The sequence below is a fragment of the Gouania willdenowi genome, chromosome 12 (assembly GCF_900634775.1).
Source record: "Gouania willdenowi chromosome 12, fGouWil2.1, whole genome shotgun sequence".
NCBI classification, from domain to species: Eukaryota; Metazoa; Chordata; class Actinopteri; order Blenniiformes; family Gobiesocidae; genus Gouania; species Gouania willdenowi.
In genome coordinates, this window is record NC_041055.1 from 22634783 (window position 1) to 22655007 (window position 20225).

At 38.7% G+C, this 20225-nt stretch overlaps 2 protein-coding genes across 2 annotated transcripts in view; both read left to right on the top strand.

Moving 5' to 3' along the window:
- The window catches only part of LOC114472935 (serine/threonine-protein kinase prpf4B-like), an 11024-nt gene extending 357 nt beyond the window's left edge, over window positions 1-10667 (top strand). Inside the window, exons 2-15 of the mRNA XM_028462258.1 lie at window positions 3827-3993; window positions 4426-4617; window positions 4764-4945; window positions 5059-5296; window positions 5392-5481; window positions 5633-6016; window positions 6486-6537; window positions 7990-8156; window positions 8589-8780; window positions 8927-9108; window positions 9222-9459; window positions 9555-9644; window positions 9796-10195; window positions 10633-10667. Of these exons, the coding sequence (XP_028318059.1) occupies window positions 3827-3993; window positions 4426-4617; window positions 4764-4945; window positions 5059-5296; window positions 5392-5481; window positions 5633-6016; window positions 6486-6537; window positions 7990-8156; window positions 8589-8780; window positions 8927-9108; window positions 9222-9459; window positions 9555-9644; window positions 9796-10195; window positions 10633-10667 (2609 nt within the window). The remainder of the gene's footprint in view (window positions 1-3826; window positions 3994-4425; window positions 4618-4763; window positions 4946-5058; window positions 5297-5391; window positions 5482-5632; window positions 6017-6485; window positions 6538-7989; window positions 8157-8588; window positions 8781-8926; window positions 9109-9221; window positions 9460-9554; window positions 9645-9795; window positions 10196-10632) is intronic.
- A 734-nt stretch (window positions 10668-11401) lies between these two features.
- On the top strand, window positions 11402-18985 carry LOC114472936 (serine/threonine-protein kinase prpf4B-like). The gene is made up of 14 exons (XM_028462259.1): window positions 11402-11494; window positions 12138-12304; window positions 12737-12928; window positions 13075-13256; window positions 13370-13607; window positions 13704-13793; window positions 13945-14344; window positions 16310-16476; window positions 16908-17099; window positions 17244-17425; window positions 17539-17776; window positions 17873-17962; window positions 18114-18513; window positions 18951-18985. The coding sequence occupies exons 1-14, from the start codon at window positions 11455-11457 to the stop codon at window positions 18983-18985; spliced, it is 2613 nt and encodes an 870-aa protein (XP_028318060.1). The 5' UTR covers window positions 11402-11454.
- Window positions 18986-20225: the final 1240 nt, after the last annotated feature.

The following is a 20225-nucleotide window of genomic DNA, read 5'->3' on the forward strand; positions in this document are numbered from 1 at the left end:
CCGGAGTTCCTCAAGGCCCTGGATGTTGTGGGGCTGTCATGGCTGACACGACTCTGCAACATCGCGTGGACATCGGGGGCAGTGCCTCTGGATTGGCAGACCAGGGTGGTGGTCCCCCTTTTTAAGAAGGGGGACCGGAGGGTGTGTTCCAATTATAGAGGGATCACACTCCTCAGCCTCCCCGGTAATGTCTATTCAGGGGTACTGGAGAGGAGGGTCCGCCGGATAGTTGAACCTCGGATTCAGGAGGAGCAATGTGGTTTTCGTCCTGGCCGTGGAACTGTGGACCAGCTCTACACCCTCAGCAGGGTCCTTGAGGGGTCATGGGAATTTGCCCAACCAGTCCACATGTGTTTTGTGGACCTGGAAAAGGCATGTCCTTTGGGGATTCCTGTGGGGGGTCCTCCGGGAGTATGGGGTATCGAACCTCCTGATAGGAGCTGTTCGTTCCCTGTATGACCGGAGTCAGAGTCTGGTCCGCATTGCCGGCAGTAAGTCGAAATTGTTTCCGGTGAGGGTTGGACTCCGCCAGGGCTGCCCTTTGTCACCGATTCTGTTCATAACTTTTATGGACAGAATTTCTAGGCGCAGTCGGGGTCTGAGGGGGGTCCGGTTCGGGGGCCTCAGTATTGCATCACTGCTTTTTGCAGATGATGTGGTCCTGTTGGCTCCAACATACCGTGACCTTCAACTCTCACTGGATCGGTTCGCAGCCGAGTGTGAAGCGGCCGGAATGAGAATCAGCACCTCCAAATCCGAGTCCATGGTTCTCGACCGAAAAAAGGTGGAGTGCCTTCTCCGGGTTGGAGATGAGGTTCTGCCCCAGGTGAAGGAGTTCAAGTACCTCGGGGTCTTGTTCACGAGTGAGGGAAGGATGGAGCGAGAGATCGACAGGCGGATTGGTGCGGCGTCTGCAGTGATGCGGAGTCTGCACAGGTCCGTCATTGTAAAAAGGGAGCTGAGCCAAAAAGCGAAGCTCTCGATTTACAGGTCGGTCTACGTTCCAACCCTCACCTATGGTCATGAACTTTGGGTCATGACCGAAAGAACAAGATCACGGGTACAAGCGGCCGAAATGAGTTTCCTCCGTAGGGTGGCTGGGCTCTCCCTTAGAGATAGGGTGAGAAGCTCAGTCATTCGGGAGGGGCTCAAAGTAGAGTCGCTGCTCCTCCGCATCGAGAAGAGCCAGATGAGGTGGCTCGGGCACCTAATTAGGATGCCCCCTGAACGCCTCCCTAGTGAGGTGTTCAGGGCACGTCCCTCCGGAAGGAGGCCCCGGGGAAGACCCAGGACATGCTGGAGAGACTATGTCTCTCGGCTGGCCTGGGAACGTCTCGGGGTCCCCCCGGAAGAGCTTGAGGAAGTGGCCGGGGAGAGGGAAGTCTGGGCCTCCCTACTGAGGATGCTGCCCCCGCGACCCGGAAACGGCTAAGCGGGAGAAGATGGATGGATGGATGGCATATATATATATATTTGTAATTATTATTATTTTTTTCACTCAGGAAATTTGGCGCCCCCTGGCTGTATGGCACCCTTAGCATTTACCTATATTGCCTATATAATGGGCTGACCCTGACCACATCCTCAACCAATCAGGAGCATGTTTAAAAAAGAATCACCTTCTTAGAACCTACCGTTTCCCTGGAAACCACACTGGAGATGAAAGAGAGCTGTGACTTAGACAGAGAGCAGTTGCATCTTAGTCAACATTGTGAAGAAGACAGTTTTTGTGACTTTTAAAGAGGTTGAGTGTAAAATGTCCACTTTTCTGTGTTCTGATACTTCAGCTGCAGCAGGTAAAAAAGATTCAATGAGAAACAGGGTTTTTATACTTTAGATAGGGACTTTAGACTTGAAAGTGGCTTGTGTATAAAAAATCGACACGTGAAAAACTTTTAATGTCACAAATGACAAGAAAAACTGTATAGACTGACACGTAAAATTATAGCTGCAAACTTGTAATCCAACATTTATTCACATATTTTTTGAAATATAAATCTAAACTAAAATGCAGTAAAAATATATACACAGTATATCTGTGCTAATACATGATCAAAAACAAATGCTAGAAAAAAAAAAGGTCTTTGTGCTCACCGGAAATTCTTTCCATCAAAATGGGGTCACGATCCAAAAAAAGGTTGGGAACCACTTCATTAAATACTGTTTCTTTCCACTTATTTACTAAATGATATTATTTAAAATGTGTGTCATCACTCGTTCATTCCATCATTATGCTCTATAGATGGTTTTTAAATGGTTTGTATTTGAGCCAAAGAAGTTTGACAACCTGTTCTACACCCTGAACCATGTGTTGAATTATAAACAGCCAAAATATGTGTTTTGAATAAAATGTTATTATTCATATTATTATTCATATTATTATTCAAAGTTAAAGATAATTAAGAATGATAATAGTCAGTGTTGGTAGACTGCTGCAAATGCTCAGTTTGTATCTCATAATTCTGACTTTCTTTCTCATAATAATGATTTTACTAACTAATATTTACGAGTGATTTTTAATTTTTTTCATTATGCATGGCTAAATCCCAGGGATGGGACGATATACAAAGTTTACGACACAATATGCGATACTGGGCTCACGATAATAGAGACAATATTGTTGTAAAGGAAAAAAAAAACAAAAATAAATTGCAGGTTGAGAAATAACCCATGTTTTTATTTGACTAACTCTGCATACTGACATAGAATCAGACTATGATCTTTTAAATTTAAGTAAATATAACATAAACAAAACAATAAATACAAAATTATTGTCACTAAAACTCATGATTAATAATGCAAATGATATCAGCACTTTGGTTGTTGAATAAAAAAATTACATATATATATGTATTTGTAATTTTTTTTTTTTTTTTCACTCAGGAAATTTGGCGCCCCCTGGCTGTATGGCGCCATTAGCATTTACCTATATTGCCTATATAATGGGCTGACCCTGACCACATCCTCCACCAATCAGGAGCATGTTTAAAAAAGAATCACCTTCTTAGAACCTACCGTTTCCCTGGAAACCACACTGGAGATGAAAGAGAGCTGTGACTTAGACAGAGAGCAGTTGCATCTTAGTCAACATTGTGAAGAAGACAGTTTTTGTGACTTTTAAAGAGGTTGAATGTAAAATGTCCACTTTTCTGTGTTCAGATACTTCAGCTGCAGCAGGTAAAAAAGACTCAATGAGAAACAGGGTTTTTATACTTTAGATAGGGACTTTAGACTTGAAAGTGGCTTGTGTATAAAAAATCCACAAATGTGAAAAACTTTTAATGTCACAAATGAAAAGAAAAACTGATGTTTACACATAAAATTATAGCTGCAAACTTGTAATCCGACATTTATTCACATATTTTTTTTAATTACGCAAATGATTGTTTACCGTAATTAAAAAACATGTGAATAAATGTTGGATTACAAGTTTGAAGCTGTCATTTTATGTGTAAATATCAGTCTCTAAATGCTTTTCCATGTTTTGTGTAAATTTATTTCACATGTGTGAGGATTTTTTATACACAAGCTCAAATCACATTCTATAAGCTCTCACATTTAGCAACATATCTACCTTTATATATTGCTTCTATACAACAGTATTGCAAGCACATTTTGTTAAACATTTCCTAACTGTCAGTTGATTCATGTCTATATCAGCACTCACTGAATGTCTCTTGTCCAGTCAAATTACTAGTTGTTGTATAAGTGTCATTAAGGCCCTTCCTCACAACACAATTATGTGGTCACCTTTGTTCACTACAGACACAGACACAGACTGAACTACTCAATACTGACCCTCTGTTCTTTCTTTCCACACTCACAGCAGCTGAACGTCCGGTTCTCCGCAGCAGCACTGCAGATTACTCCATCCTGGAGCGTATTGGTGAAGGCAGCTTTGGGAAGGTTTTGAAGTGCCAGAACCTTAAGAACAACAAGACGGTGGCTGTGAAAATCATCAAGGATGGCTTTGAAGACTATTTTGAGCATGAGGTACCTGTTTGCACCTTCTAACATTTGATGGCTCAGGTTTTTCTACCTCTAAACTCTATGAACAATATTTTTGTTATCAATGTGTAATCACTTTAACATGGTATTGTACTGTTCAATACAATTTTGAGAAAACACAAATCTATTTTTAAAATATCTGTATATTTTTAACCCAATATTCCATCTAGATATCATATCGATAAACATGTAAATGTAAAGCTAATAGCCATTGTCCATTTACACTTGTTTGGAAAGCTTTTGGACTTATTACTTGACATGTTTGTTAATATCAACATTGAAACCAAACTTTGCTCCCATTTGCACTTTTGTGATATTTGCAAATTCACAATAGAAGATTTTCTAAGACCTGTTGGAACCAGCCAAAGTATTTAACATCTAATTGTCTTTTTCTTCTTCTGTTTTTTTCTCTCACAGATTTCAATGCTAAAGATAATTAGTGTCCTTGATACTGACCGTACAAATTTGCTTACATTTTACGAGCATTTTATGTACGTGGGCTACAATTGCCTGGCATTTGAACTCCTTGAGATGGACCTTTACACTCTGATGAAAAACCGAGAGTGGGAATCCCTGAGTGTGAAATATATCCGTCCAATTGCTGAGCAGGTATGGTTGGCACGCAGAACTTTAGACTTACTGTAACACCTAAATACCCCCACAAAATGACGGAAATCCTGATTTAAAACCTGAGCTCATACAGCAAATGGACAATGTTTGTTCTAAACCTGTGTCTTCTGATCTCGTTTCTGCAGCTATTGGTGGCTTTAGATGCCCTAAAAGGCCTTGGAATCACACACGCAGACATAAAACCTGACAATGTCATGGTGGTCAGTGGGAATATCCAGGAACTGAAGGTGAAATTAATCGACTTTGGTGTGGCTGTTAAAACTTCCAGCATGAAGCCTGGCCTTGAGATTCAGCCTCTAGGATACAGGTAGGAGGATTTCTCCTCACACGGCTTAGCTGTGGTTAGGACAAATCTGTAATGCATTGCATTGATATGTTGGTCATAGATTCTCACTCTTATCTCACATCGTTTCTCCTCAGGGCTCCTGAAGTCTCCATTGGCCTTCCTGTCAGTGAGGCCATTGATGTGTGGGCCCTTGGTTGTGTGCTTGTATACCTCTACATTGGAGAAAACCTCTTCTCTGTGCTCTGTGAATACCAAACGATGAAGCGTGTTTCAGAGCTCCTTGGGTTACCAAAGGACGACCAGCTTCAGGCCGGGGCTTACACCAGTTGCTTCTTTCGTGAGGCCGAGGAGGGCTCAAAATGGCGACTGATGGTAGAAGTTTTTTTTTTTTTTTTTTTCCGGTAAACTCAATTTCACCAAAATGTAACTTCATAAGGAATTTCATAATACTCTTCTTGTTTCCCCAGACACCAGAGGAATATCAAGCTCACAACAGCATCTCAACTGAGGAGGAACATTATTTTGTTGAGTTCTCTACTTTGGATGATCTGGTCAATGTAAGTTTTTCATAAATGTCCACAAATGTCATTGTTCTGATTAAATCTTGACTGGTATGAAGCTTGTGAGATATCTTGACCATAAACTACTTACCGATATGTCTGATGTGTGAGCTTATGTAATGACCAGTTTTTTGTATTTTAAATGCAGGTTCAGTCAGGAGAAGAAAGTGGTGAGGTTGAGGACAGAGAAGCCTTCGTGGACCTGCTGAAGCAGCTTCTCTGCTTGGATGGAAATGAAAGGATCTCTCCCTGTCAGGCTCAGTTCCATCCTTTCTTCAGCACATCCCACCTCAACCAGCAGGAGACCATCAGACACCATCAACCCTCATTACAGGCTGATGAGACCTCCTGCCATGCACCAGATGAAAAGTCTGTTCTAGATGATGCCTCTGCATCCAAGTCATCAGATCGTGACAGACTGAAGTTGGCCACTGCAGAAGCGGATGGTCTCCCTCCTCTAACTGACTTGGACTTGGTGTCTGCTCCCACTCCTCATTTAAATGAGGACGTTCTGGATCAGTCTTCAGATGGAGTTAGCGGCTGTTTTGGTTCATTGAAGAAGAGGATTCAAAAACATTTTCAAACACTAAATGCTTGTTGTTGTAAACACATATATTCAATAGTTTGTTTGAAATAATTTTTTTGGATTTTCACAATCATTTTTTGAAACAAATAAACATGTAAATATGTATTCATTTGTTCTTGTTCCATGTTCTTCTTCCGCGTTATAGTTTAAGAGCCTCTACATCTCATTTAATATAATAATTGACTTAAACTGGTGGTGATCAAAGAACAGGTGGAAAAACGCTAGAACCTTGATTGTTCTGATTGACTCAGATTTGACATTCAGCAGTTAGATTAAATCAAAAACAAAAACAGCCTTCCACCACCTAAAGAACATCTCCATCTCCTTAATGAGTCAGAAAAACCAGGCGAAGTTGCTTCAAGCTTTTATGGACTAAAAGCCTTTTCACACTCACGAAAATCCCGCTCTTGTTCAGTTCTCACGCATGAGGTCAAAGGTCAAGAGGGATAAACTCACCATAGCTGACAGTGAGTCCGACGGAGATTTAGATTATTTTATCCATTGGAGCGTTGATTCCTTGAAATGTAGACTGCTGCAAATGCTCAGTTTGTATCTCATAATTCTGACTTTCTTTCTCATAATAATGATTTTACTAACTAATATTTACGAGTGATTTTTATTTTTTTCATTATGCATGGCTAAATCCCAGCGATGGGACGATATACAAAGTTTCCGACACAATATGCGATACTGGGCTCACGATAATAGAGACAATATTGTTTTAAAGGAAAAAAAAGACCAAAAATAAATTGCAGGTTGAGAAATAACCCATGTTTTTATTTGACTAACTCTGCATACTGACATAGAATCAGACTATGATCTTTTAAATTTAAGTAAATATAACATAAACAAAACAATAAATACAAAATTATTGTCACTAAAACTAATGATTAATAATGCAAATGATATCAGCACTTTGGTTGTTGAATAAAAAAATTACATATATATATGTATTTGTAATTTTTTTTTTTTTTTTTCACTCAGGAATTTGGCGCCCCCTGGCTGTATGGCGCCCTTAGCATTTACCTATATTGCCTATATAATGGGCTGACCCTGACCACATCCTCAACCAATCAGGAGCATGTTTAAAAAAGAATCACCTTCTTAGAACCTACCGTTTCCCTGGAAACCACACTGGAGATGAAAGAGAGTTGTGACTTAGACAGAGAGCAGTTGCATCTTAGTCAACATTGTGAAGAAGACAGTTTTTGTGACTTTTAAAGAGGTTGAATGTAAAATGTCCACTTTTCTGTGTTCAGATACTTCAGCTGCAGCAGGTAAAAAAGACTCAATGAGAAACAGGGTTTTTATACTTTAGATAGGGACTTTAGACTTGAAAGTGGCTTGTGTATAAAAAATCCACAAATGTGAAAAACTTTTAATGTCAAGAAAAACTGATGTTTACACATAAAATTATAGCTGCAAACTTGTAATCCAACATTTATTCACATATTTTTTTAATTACTTGCGCAAATGATTGTTTACCGTAATTAAAAAACATGTGAATAAATGTTGGATTACAAGTTTGAAGCTGTCATTTTATGTGTAAATATCAGTCTCTAAATGCTTTTCCATCATTTGTGTAAATTTATTTCACATGTGTGAGGATTTTTTATACACAAGCTCAAATCACATTCTATAAGCTCTCACATTTAGCAACATATCTACCTTTATATATTGCTTCTATACAACAGTATTGCAGCACATTTTGTTAAACATTTCCTAACTGTCAGTTGATTCATGTCTATATCAGCACTCACTGAATGTCTCTTGTCCAGTCAAATTACTAGTTGTTGTATAAGTGTCATTAAGGCCCTTCCTCACAACACAATTATGTGGTCACCTTTGTTCACTACAGACACAGACACAGACTGAACTACTCAATACTGACCCTCTGTTCTTTCTTTCCACACTCACAGCAGCTGAACGTCCGGTTCTCCGCAGCAGCACTGCAGATTACTCCATCCTGGAGCGTATTGGTGAAGGCAGCTTTGGGAAGGTTTTGAAGTGCCAGAACCTTAAGAACAACAAGACGGTGGCTGTGAAAATCATCAAGGATGGCTTTGAAGACTATTTTGAGCATGAGGTACCTGTTTGCACCTTCTAACATTTGATGGCTCAGGTTTTTCTACCTTTAAACTCTATGAACAATATTTTTGTTATCAATGTGTAATCACTTTAACATGGTATTGTACTGTTCAATACAATTTTGAGAAAACACAAATCTATTTTTAAAATATCTGTATATTTTTAACCCAATATTCCATCTAGATATCATATCGATAAACATGTAAATGTAAAGCTAATAGCCATTGTCCATTTACACTTGTTTGGAAAGCTTTTGGACTTATTACTTGACATGTTTGTTAATATCAACATTGAAACCAAACTTTGTTCACATTTGCACTTTTGTGATATTTGCAAATTCACAATAGAAGATTTTCTAAGACCTGTTGGAACCAGCCAAAGTATTTAACATCTAATTGTCTTTTTCTTCTTCTGTTTTTTTTTCTCACAGATTTCAATGCTAAAGATAATTAGTGTCCTTGATACTGACCGTACAAATTTGCTTACATTTTACGAGCATTTTATGTACGTGGGCTACAATTGCCTGGCATTTGAACTCCTTGAGATGGACCTTTACACTCTGATGAAAAACCGAGAGTGGGAATCCCTGAGTGTGAAATATATCCGTCCAATTGCTGAGCAGGTATGGTTGGCACGCAGAACTTTAGACTTACTGTAACACCTAAATACCCCCACAAAATGACGGAAATCCTGATTTAAAACCTGAGCTCATACAGCAAATGGACAATGTTTGTTCTAAACCTGTGTCTTCTGATCTCGTTTCTGCAGCTATTGGTGGCTTTAGATGCCCTAAAAGGCCTTGGAATCACACACGCAGACATAAAACCTGACAATGTCATGGTGGTCAGTGGGAATATCCAGGAACTGAAGGTGAAATTAATCGACTTTGGTGTGGCTGTTAAAACTTCCAGCATGAAGCCTGGCCTTGAGATTCAGCCTCTAGGATACAGGTAGGAGGATTTCTCCTCACACGGCTTAGCTGTGGTTAGGACAAATCTGTAATGCATTGCATTGATATGTTGGTCATAGATTCTCACTCTTATCTCACATCGTTTCTCCTCAGGGCTCCTGAAGTCTCCATTGGCCTTCCTGTCAGTGAGGCCATTGATGTGTGGGCCCTTGGTTGTGTGCTTGTATACCTCTACATTGGAGAAAACCTCTTCTCTGTGCTCTGTGAATACCAAACGATGAAGCGTGTTTCAGAGCTCCTTGGGTTACCAAAGGACGACCAGCTTCAGGCCGGGGCTTACACCAGTTGCTTCTTTCGTGAGGCCGAGGAGGGCTCAAAATGGCGACTGATGGTAGAAGTTTTTTTTTTTTTTTTTTTCCGGTAAACTCAATTTCACCAAAATGTGACTTCATAAGGAATTTCATAATACTCTTCTTGTTTCCCCAGACACCAGAGGAATATCAAGCTCATAACAGCATCTCAACTGAGGAGGAACATTATTTTGTTGAGTTCTCTACTTTGGATGATCTGGTCAATGTAAGTTTTTCATAAATGTCCATAAATGTCATTGTTCTGATTAAATCTTGACTGGCATGAAGCTTGTGAGATATCTTGACCATAAACTACTTACCGATATGTCTGATGTGTGAGCTTATGTAATGACCAGTTTTTTGTATTTTAAATGCAGGTTCAGTCAGGAGAAGGAAGTGGTGAGGTTGAGGACAGAGAAGCCTTCGTGGACCTGCTGAAGCAGCTTCTCTGCTTGGATGGAAATGAAAGGATCTCTCCCTGTCAGGCTCAGTTCCATCCTTTCTTCAGCACATCCCACCTCAACCAGCAGGAGACCATCAGACACCATCAACCCTCATTACAGGCTGATGAGACCTCCTGCCATGCACCAGATGAAAAGTCTGTTCTAGATGATGCCTCTGCATCCAAGTCATCAGATCGTGACAGACTGAAGTTGGCCACTGCAGAAGCTGATGGTCTCCCTCCTCTAACTGACTTGGACTTGGTGTCTGCTCCCACTCCTCATTTAAATGAGGACGTTCTGGATCAGTCTTCAGATGGAGTTACCGGCTGTTTTGGTTCGTTGAAGAAGAGGATTCAAAAACATTTTCAAACACTAAATGCTTGTTGTTGTAAACACATATATTCAATAGTTTGTTTGAAATAATTTTTTTGGATTGAAACAAATAAACATGTAAATATGTATTCATTTGTTCTTGTTCCATGTTCTTCTTCCGCGTTATAGTTTAAGAGCCTCTACATCTCATTTAATATAATAATTGACTTAAACTGGTGGTGATCAAAGAACAGGTGGAAAAACGCTAGAACCTTGATTGTTCTGATTGACTCAGATTTGACATTCAGCAGTTAGATTAAATCAAAAACAAAAACAGCCTTCCACCACCTAAAGAACATCTCCATCTCCTTAATGAGTCAGAAAAACCAGGCGAAGTTGCTTCAAGCTTTTATGGACTAAAAGCCTTTTCACACTCACGAAAATCCCGCTCTTGTTCAGTTCTCACGCATGAGGTCAAAGGTCAAGAGGGATAAACTCACCATAGCTGACAGTGAGTCCGACGGAGATTTAGATTATTTTATCCATTGGAGCGTTGATTCCTTGAAATGTAGACTGCTGCAAATGCTCAGTTTGTATCTCATAATTCTGACTTTCTTTCTCATAATAATGATTTTACTAACTAATATTTACGAGTGATTTTTATTTTTTTCATTATGCATGGCTAAATCCCAGCGATGGGACGATATACAAAGTTTCCGACACAATATGCGATACTGGGCTCACGATAATAGAGACAATATTGTTTTAAAGGAAAAAAAAAACAAAAATAAATTGCAGGTTGAGAAATAACCCATGTATTTATTTGACTAACTCTGCATACTGACATAGAATCAGACTATGATCTTTTAAATTTAAGTAAATATAACATAAACAAAACAATAAATACAAAATTATTGTCACTAAAACTAATGATTAATAATGCAAATGATATCAGCACTTTGGTTGTTGAATAAAAAAATTACATATATATATGTATTTGTAATTTTTTTTTTTTTTTTTTCACTCAGGAATTTGGCGCCCCCTGGCTGTATGGCGCCCTTAGCATTTACCTATATTGCCTATATAATGGGCTGACCCTGACCACATCCTCAACCAATCAGGAGCATGTTTAAAAAAGAATCACCTTCTTAGAACCTACCGTTTCCCTGGAAACCACACTGGAGATGAAAGAGAGCTGTGACTTAGACAGAGAGCAGTTGCATCTTATTCAACATTGTGAAGAAGACAGTTTTTGTGACTTTTAAAGAAGTTGAATGTAAAATGTCCACTTTTCTGTGTTCAGATACTTCAGCTGCAGCAGGTAAAAAAGACTCAATGAGAAACAGGGTTTTTATACTTTAGATAGGGACTTTAGACTTGAGTGTGGCTTGTGTATAAAAAATCCACAAATGTGAAAAACTTTTAATGTCAAGAAAAACTGATGTTTACACATAAAATTATAGCTGCAAACTTGTAATCCAACATTTATTCACATATTTTTTTAATTACTTGCGCAAATGATTGTTTACCGTAATTAAAAAACATGTGAATAAATGTTGGATTACAAGTTTGAAGCTGTCATTTTATGTGTAAATATCAGTCTCTAAATGCTTTTCCATCATTTGTGTAAATTTATTTCACATGTGTGAGGATTTTTTATACACAAGCTCAAATCACATTCTATAAGCTCTCACATTTAGCAACATATCTACCTTTATATATTGCTTCTATACAACAGTATTGCAAGCACATTTTGTTAAGCATTTCCTAACTGTCAGTTGATTCATGTCTATATCAGCACTCACTGAATGTCTCTTGTCCAGTCAAATTACTAGTTGTTGTATAAGTGTCATTAAGGCCCTTCCTCACAACACAATTATGTGGTCACCTTTGTTCACTACAGACACAGACACAGACTGAACTACTCAATACTGACCCTCTGTTCTTTCTTTCCACACTCACAGCAGCTGAACGTCCAGTTCTCCGCAGCAGCACTGCAGATTACTCCATCCTGGAGCGTATTGGTGAAGGCAGCTTTGGGAAGGTTTTGAAGTGCCAGAACCTTAAGAACAACAAGACGGTGGCTGTGAAAATCATCAAGGATGGCTTTGAAGACTATTTTGAGCATGAGGTACCTGTTTGCACCTTCTAACATTTGATGGCTCAGGTTTTTCTACCTCTAAACTCTATGAACAATATTTTTGTTATCAATGTGTAATCACTTTAACATGGTATTGTACTGTTCAATACAATTTTGAGAAAACACAAATCTATTTTTAAAATATCTGTATATTTTTAACCCAATATTCCATCTAGATATCATATCGATAAACATGTAAATGTAAAGCTAATAGCCATTGTCCATTTACACTTGTTTGGAAAGCTTTTGTACTTATTACTTGACATGTTTGTTAATATCAACATTGAAACCAAACTTTGTTCACATTTGCACTTTTGTGATATTTGCAAATTCACAATAGAAGATTTTCTAAGACCTGTTGGAACCAGCCAAAGTATTTAACATCTAATTGTCTTTTTCTTCTTCTGTTTTTTTTTCCCACAGATTTCAATGCTAAAGATAATTAGTGTCCTTGATACTGACCGTACAAATTTGCTTACATTTTACGAGCATTTTATGTACGTGGGCTACAATTGCCTGGCATTTGAACTCCTTGAGATGGACCTTTACACTCTGATGAAAAACCGAGAGTGGGAATCCCTGAGTGTGAAATATATCCGTCCAATTGCTGAGCAGGTATGGTTGGCACGCAGAACTTTAGACTTACTGTAACACCTAAATACCCCCACAAAATGACGGAAATCCTGATTTAAAACCTGAGCTCATACAGCAAATGGACAATGTTTGTTCTAAACCTGTGTCTTCTGATCTCGTTTCTGCAGCTATTGGTGGCTTTAGATGCCCTAAAAGGCCTTGGAATCACACACGCAGACATAAAACCTGACAATGTCATGGTGGTCAGTGGGAATATCCAGGAACTGAAGGTGAAATTAATCGACTTTGGTGTGGCTGTTAAAACTTCCAGCATGAAGCCTGGCCTTGAGATTCAGCCTCTAGGATACAGGTAGGAGGATTTCTCCTCACACGGCTTAGCTGTGGTTAGGACAAATCTGTAATGCATTGCATTGATATGTTGGTCATAGATTCTCACTCTTATCTCACATCGTTTCTCCTCAGGGCTCCTGAAGTCTCCATTGGCCTTCCTGTCAGTGAGGCCATTGATGTGTGGGCCCTTGGTTGTGTGCTTGTATACCTCTACATTGGAGAAAACCTCTTCTCTGTGCTCTGTGAATACCAAACGATGAAGCGTGTTTCAGAGCTCCTTGGGTTACCAAAGGACGACCAGCTTCAGGCCGGGGCTTACACCAGTTGCTTCTTTCGTGAGGCCGAGGAGGGCTCAAAATGGCGACTGATGGTAGAAGTTTTTTTTTTTTTTTTTTTTCCGGTAAACTCAATTTCACCAAAATGTAACTTCATAAGGAATTTCATAATACTCTTCTTGTTTCCCCAGACACCAGAGGAATATCAAGCTCACAACAGCATCTCAACTGAGGAGGAACATTATTTTGTTGAGTTCTCTACTTTGGATGATCTGGTCAATGTAAGTTTTTCATAAATGTCCACAAATGTCATTGTTCTGATTAAATCTTGACTGGCATGAAGCTTGTGAGATATCTTGACCATAAACTACTTACCGATATGTCTGATGTGTGAGCTTATGTAATGACCAGTTTTTTGTATTTTAAATGCAGGTTCAGTCAGGAGAAGAAAGTGGTGAGGTTGAGGACAGAGAAGCCTTCGTGGACCTGCTGAAGCAGCTTCTCTGCTTGGATGGAAATGAAAGGATCTCTCCCTGTCAGGCTCAGTTCCATCCTTTCTTCAGCACATCCCACCTCAACCAGCAGGAGACCATCAGACACCATCAACCCTCATTACAGGCTGATGAGACCTCCTGCCATGCACCAGATGAAAAGTCTGTTCTAGATGATGCCTCTGCATCCAAGTCATCAGATCGTGACAGACTGAAGTTGGCCACTGCAGAAGCGGATGGTCTCCCTCCTCTAACTGACTTGGACTTGGTGTCTGCTCCCACTCCTCATTTAAATGAGGACGTTCTGGATCAGTCTTCAGATGGAGTTACCGGCTGTTTTGGTTTGTTGAAGAAGAGGATTCAAAAACATTTTCAAACACTAAATGCTTGTTGTTGTAAACACATATATTCAATAGTTTGTTTGAAATAATTTTTTGGGATTTTCACAATCATTTTTTGAAACAAATAAACATGTAAATATGTATTCATTTGTTCTTGTTCCATGTTCTTCTTCCGCGTTATAGTTTAAGAGCCTCTACATCTCATTTAATATAATAATTGACTTAAACTGGTGGTGATCAAAGAACAGGTGGAAAAACGCTAGAACCTTGATTGTTCTGATTGACTCAGATTTGACATTCAGCAGTTAGATTAAATCAAAAACAAAAACAGCCTTCCACCACCTAAAGAACATCTCCATCTCCTTAATGAGTCAGAAAAACCAGGCGAAGTTGCTTCAAGCTTTTATGGACTAAAAGCCTTTTCACACTCACGAAAATCCCGCTCTTGTTCAGTTCTCACGCATGAGGTCAAAGGTCAAGAGGGATAAACTCACCATAGCTGACAGTGAGTCCGACGGAGATTTAGATTATTTTATCCATTGGAGCGTTGATTCCTTGAAATGTAGACTGCTGCAAATGCTCAGTTTGTATCTCATAATTCTGACTTTCTTTCTCATAATTATGATTTTACTAACTAATATTTACGAGTGATTTTTATTTTTTTCATTATGCATGGCTAAATCCCAGCGATGGGACGATATACAAAGTTTACGACACAATATGCGATACTGGGCTCACGATAATAGAGACAATATTGTTGTAAAGGAAAAAAAAAACAAAAATAAATTGCAGGTTGAGAAATAACCCATGTTTTTATTTGACTAACTCTGCATACTGACATAGAATCAGACTATGATCTTTTAAATTTAAGTATATATAACATAAACAAAACAATAAATACAAAATTATTGTCACTAAAACTAATGATTAATAATGCAAATGATATCAGCACTTTGGTTGTTGAATAAAAAAATTACATATATATATGTATATTTGTAATAATTATTATTTTTTTCACTCAGGAAATTTGGCGCCCCCTGGCTGTATGGCGCCATTAGCATTTACCTATATTGCCTATATAATGGGCTGACCCTGACCACATCCTCAACCAATCAGGAGCATGTTTGAAAAAGAATCACCTTCTTAGAACCTACCGTTTCCCTGGAAACCACACTGGAGATGAAAGAGAGCTGTGACTTAGACAGAGAGCAGTTGCATCTTATTCAACATTGTGAAGAAGACAGTTTTTGTGACTTTTAAAGAAGTTGAGTGTAAAATGTCCACTTTTCTGTGTTCAGATACTTCAGCTGCAGCAGGTAAAAAAGACTCAATGAGAAACAGGGTTTTTATACTTTAGATAGGGACTTTAGACTTGAAAGTGGCTTGTGTATAAAAAATCTACACATGTGAAAAACTTTTAATGTCACAAATGAAAAAAAAAACTGATGTTTACACATAAAATTATAGCTGCAAACTTGTAATCCGACATTTATTCACATATTTTTTTTAATTACGCAAATGATTGTTTACCGTAATTAAAAAACATGTGAATAAATGTTGGATTACAAGTTTGAAGCTGTCATTTTATGTGTAAATATCAGTCTCTAAATGCTTTTCCATCATTTGTGTAAATTTATTTCACATGTGTGAGGATTTTTTATACACAAGCTCAAATCACATTCTATAAGCTCTCACATTTAGCAACATATCTACCTTTATATATTGCTTCTATACAACAGTATTGCAAGCACATTTTGTTAAACATTTCCTAACTGTCAGTTGATTCATGTCTATATCAGCACTCACTGAATGTCTCTTGTCCAGTCAAATTACTAGTTGTTGTATAAGTGTCATTAAGGCCCTTCCTCACAACACAATTATGTGGTCACCTTTGTTCACTACAGACACAGACACAGACTGAACTACTCAATACTGACCCTCTGTTCTTTCTTTCCACACTCACAGCAGCTGAACGTCCGGTTCTCCGCAGCAGCACTGCAGATTACTCCATCCTGGAGCGTATTGGTGAAGGCAGCTTTGGGAAGGTTTTGAAGTGCCAGAACCTTAAGAACAACAAGACGGTGGCTGTGAAAATCATCAAGGATGGCTTTGAAGACTATTTTGAGCATGAGGTACCTGTTTGCACCTTCTAACATTTGATGGCTCAGGTTTTTCTACCTCTAAACTCTATGAACAATATTTTTGTTATCAATGTGTAATCACTTTAACATGGTATTGTACTGTTCAATACAATTTTGAGAAAACACAAATCCATTTTTAAAATATCTGTATATTTTTAACCCAATATTCCATCTAGATATCATATCGATAAACATGTAAATGTAAAGCTAATAGCTATTGTCCATTTACACTTGTTTGGAAAGCTTTTGGACTTATTACTTGACATGTTTGTTAATATCAACATTGAAACCAAACTTTGCTCCCATTTGCACTTTTGTGATATTTGCAAATTCACAATAGAAGATTTTCTAAGACCTGTTGGAACCAGCCAAAGTATTTAACATCTAATTGTCTTTTTCTTCTTCTGTTTTTTTTCCCACAGATTTCAATGCTAAAGATAATTAGTGTCCTTGATACTGACCGTACAAATTTGCTTACATTTTACGAGCATTTTATGTACGTGGGCTACAATTGCCTGGCATTTGAACTCCTTGAGATGGACCTTTACACTCTGATGAAAAACCGAGAGTGGGAATCCCTGAGTGTGAAATATATCCGTCCAATTGCTGAGCAGGTATGGTTGGCACGCAGAACTTTACTTACTGTAACACCTAAACCCCCTCAAAAAATGACGGAAATCCTGATTTAAAACCTGAGCTCATACAGCAAATGGACAATGTTTGTTCTAAACCTGTGTCTTCTGATCTCGTTTCTGCAGCTATTGGTGGCTTTAGATGCCCTAAAAGGCCTTGGAATCACACACGCAGACATAAAACCTGACAATGTCATGGTGGTCAGTGGGAATATCCAGGAACTGAAGGTGAAATTAATCGACTTTGGTGTGGCTGTTAAAACTTCCAGCATGAAGCCTGGCCTTGAGATTCAGCCTCTAGGATACAGGTAGGAGGATTTCTCCTCACACGGCTTAGCTGTGGTTAGGACAAATCTGTAATGCATTGCATTGATATGTTGGTCATAGATTCTCACTCTTATCTCACATCGTTTCTCCTCAGGGCTCCTGAAGTCTCCATTGGCCTTCCTGTCAGTGAGGCCATTGATGTGTGGGCCCTTGGTTGTGTGCTTGTATACCTCTACATTGGAGAAAACCTCTTCTCTGTGCTCTGTGAATACCAAACGATGAAGCGTGTTTCAGAGCTCCTTGGGTTACCGAAGGACGACCAGCTTCAGGCCGGGGCTTACACCAGTTGCTTCTTTCGTGAGGCCGAGGAGGGCTCAAAATGGCGACTGATGGTAGAAGTTTTTTTTTTTTTTTTTTTTCTGGTAAACTCAATTTCACCAAAATGTGACTTCATAAGGAATTTCATAATACTCTTCTTGTTTCCCCAGACACCAGAGGAATATCAAGCTCATAACAGCATCTCAACTGAGGAGGAACATTATTTTGTTGAGTTCTCTACTTTGGATGATCTGGTCAATGTAAGTTTTTCATAAATGTCCATAAATGTCATTGTTCTGATTAAATCTTGACTGGCATGAAGCTTGTGAGATATCTTGACCATAAACTACTTACCGATATGTCTGATGTGTGAGCTTATGTAATGACCAGTTTTTTGTATTTTAAATGCAGGTTCAGTCAGGAGAAGGAAGTGGTGAGGTTGAGGACAGAGAAGCCTTCGTGGACCTGCTGAAGCAGCTTCTCTGCTTGGATGGAAATGAAAGGATCTCTCCCTGTCAGGCTCAGTTCCATCCTTTCTTCAGCACATCCCACCTCAACCAGCAGGAGACCATCAGACACCATCAACCCTCATTACAGGCTGATGAGACCTCCTGCCATGCACCAGATGAAAAGTCTGTTCTAGATGATGCCTCTGCATCCAAGTCATCAGATCGTGACAGACTGAAGTTGGCCACTGCAGAAGCGGATGGTCTCCCTCCTCTAACTGACTTGGACTTGGTGTCTGCTCCCACTCCTCATTTAAATGAGGACGTTCTGGATCAGTCTTCAGATGGAGTTACCGGCTGTTTTGGTTCGTTGAAGAAGAGGATTCAAAAACATTTTCAAACACTAAATGCTTGTTGTTGTAAACACATATATTCAATAGTTTGTTTGAAATAATTTTTTTGGATTGAAACAAATAAACATGTAAATATGTATTCATTTGTTCTTGTTCCATGTTCTTCTTCCGCGTTATAGTTTAAGAGCCTCTACATCTCATTTAATATAATAATTGACTTAAACTGGTGGTGATCAAAGAACAGGTGGAAAAACGCTAGAACCTTGATTGTTCTGATTGACTCAGATTTGACATTCAGCAGTTAGATTAAATCAAAAACAAAAACAGCCTTCCACCACCTAAAGAACATCTCCATCTCCTTAATGAGTCAGAAAAACCAGGCGAAGTTGCTTCAAGCTTTTATGGACTAAAAGCCTTTTCACACTCACGAAAATCCCGCTCTTGTTCAGTTCTCACGCATGAGGTCAAAGGTCAAGAGGGATAAACTCACCATAGCTGACAGTGAGTCCGACGGAGATTTAGATTATTTTATCCATTGGAGCGTTGATTCCTTGAAATATTTTTTGCGTAAACATGTTATTGGTCTCCAAGGCAGAAATGCCATGTTAGCTGCTAAAGCTAATGCTGCACACAAGCTAAACATTCAGTTATGCTCGTGTGCACCACACACACACACACACACAGGTCAGGGGCCTGATTTATAAAACTGTGTGTAGGTAAGATCACTTCAGGTGGCGCACACTGAAACACAGGAAATGCATACGCAAAAAAACACTGCTTCATTTGTAAATCATCAGGTCCTGGAACAAACACTGGCTGTTGTTCCAGCAGTGAGAGAGAGACAAGAATGTCACAGAATACAGTTTTTTAAAGTGACTTTAGCAAACTAAATGGGTTATTAATATCACGTGAACACAAACAACCAATTAACCTAAATGTTTAATAAAAGTATGATGAATCAGCACGGTCAATCGCCCGTTACGGAGCGCATCCGTTCAAGCACCAAGGACAGTGCAATATCAACGCTAATTTAGCCACAAAGATCACTAAACTTTCAGAACACAAAAACCCACAAATACAAAATATTTACAAACTTATACACCCATAAAGCCATAACTCATCTAATGAATCAGCAGCACAGCAGAAAATGAAATAAAATGTGTGCTTACCTTTTTACTTGTCAAAACAGCAACAAAACAAAAAGCAACAGCAATGGCGTCCTTTGTATCCTAGCAACTTCAATTTTCTTTTCCATATTTCACAGTCGAGGCCTGCCTTTTATAAGCCAAGAGTAGCAGAGCATCTTGGCTTTGAATTGAGCCTCTGAACTGAGCTCACCCTCACAGACCAAAACCTGAAGAAGATCATCTGTGTTGTAAAGGAGGCTGAAGACACAGATGCACCAAATTTGCCAGATGCACGTGATTGAATTGTATTCTCTTGTTTCAAATTAAAAAAAAAAAAGTGAAACACATTTTGGAACATAATTCTCAATAGTTCAATTTCAATTAAAACCATATTTCTCTCTCTCTCTCTCTCTCTCTCTCTCTCTCTCTCTCTATATATATATATATATATATATATAGAGAGAGAGAGAGAGAGAGAGAGTATTTTTATTGAAGCAATCTTTTTTTGTATTTGGGCCATATTATGGGTAGTACAATTTGTGTCTTATTATTCAGTAAAAAAACAAAACATTTCAATCTAAAACTATCAAACTAAAA

Excerpts from the sequence above, each read along its gene's own strand:
- LOC114472936 (XM_028462259.1), top strand. The coding sequence starts at position 11,455 with ATGTCCACTTTTCTGTGTTCAGATACTTCAGCTGCAGCAG. Across the intron at positions 16,477-16,907 it reads AAGACTATTTTGAGCATGAG|ATTTCAATGCTAAAGATAAT; the intron begins GTACCTGTTTGC and ends TTTTTCCCACAG. Across the intron at positions 17,777-17,872 it reads GCTCAAAATGGCGACTGATG|ACACCAGAGGAATATCAAGC; the intron begins GTAGAAGTTTTT and ends TTGTTTCCCCAG.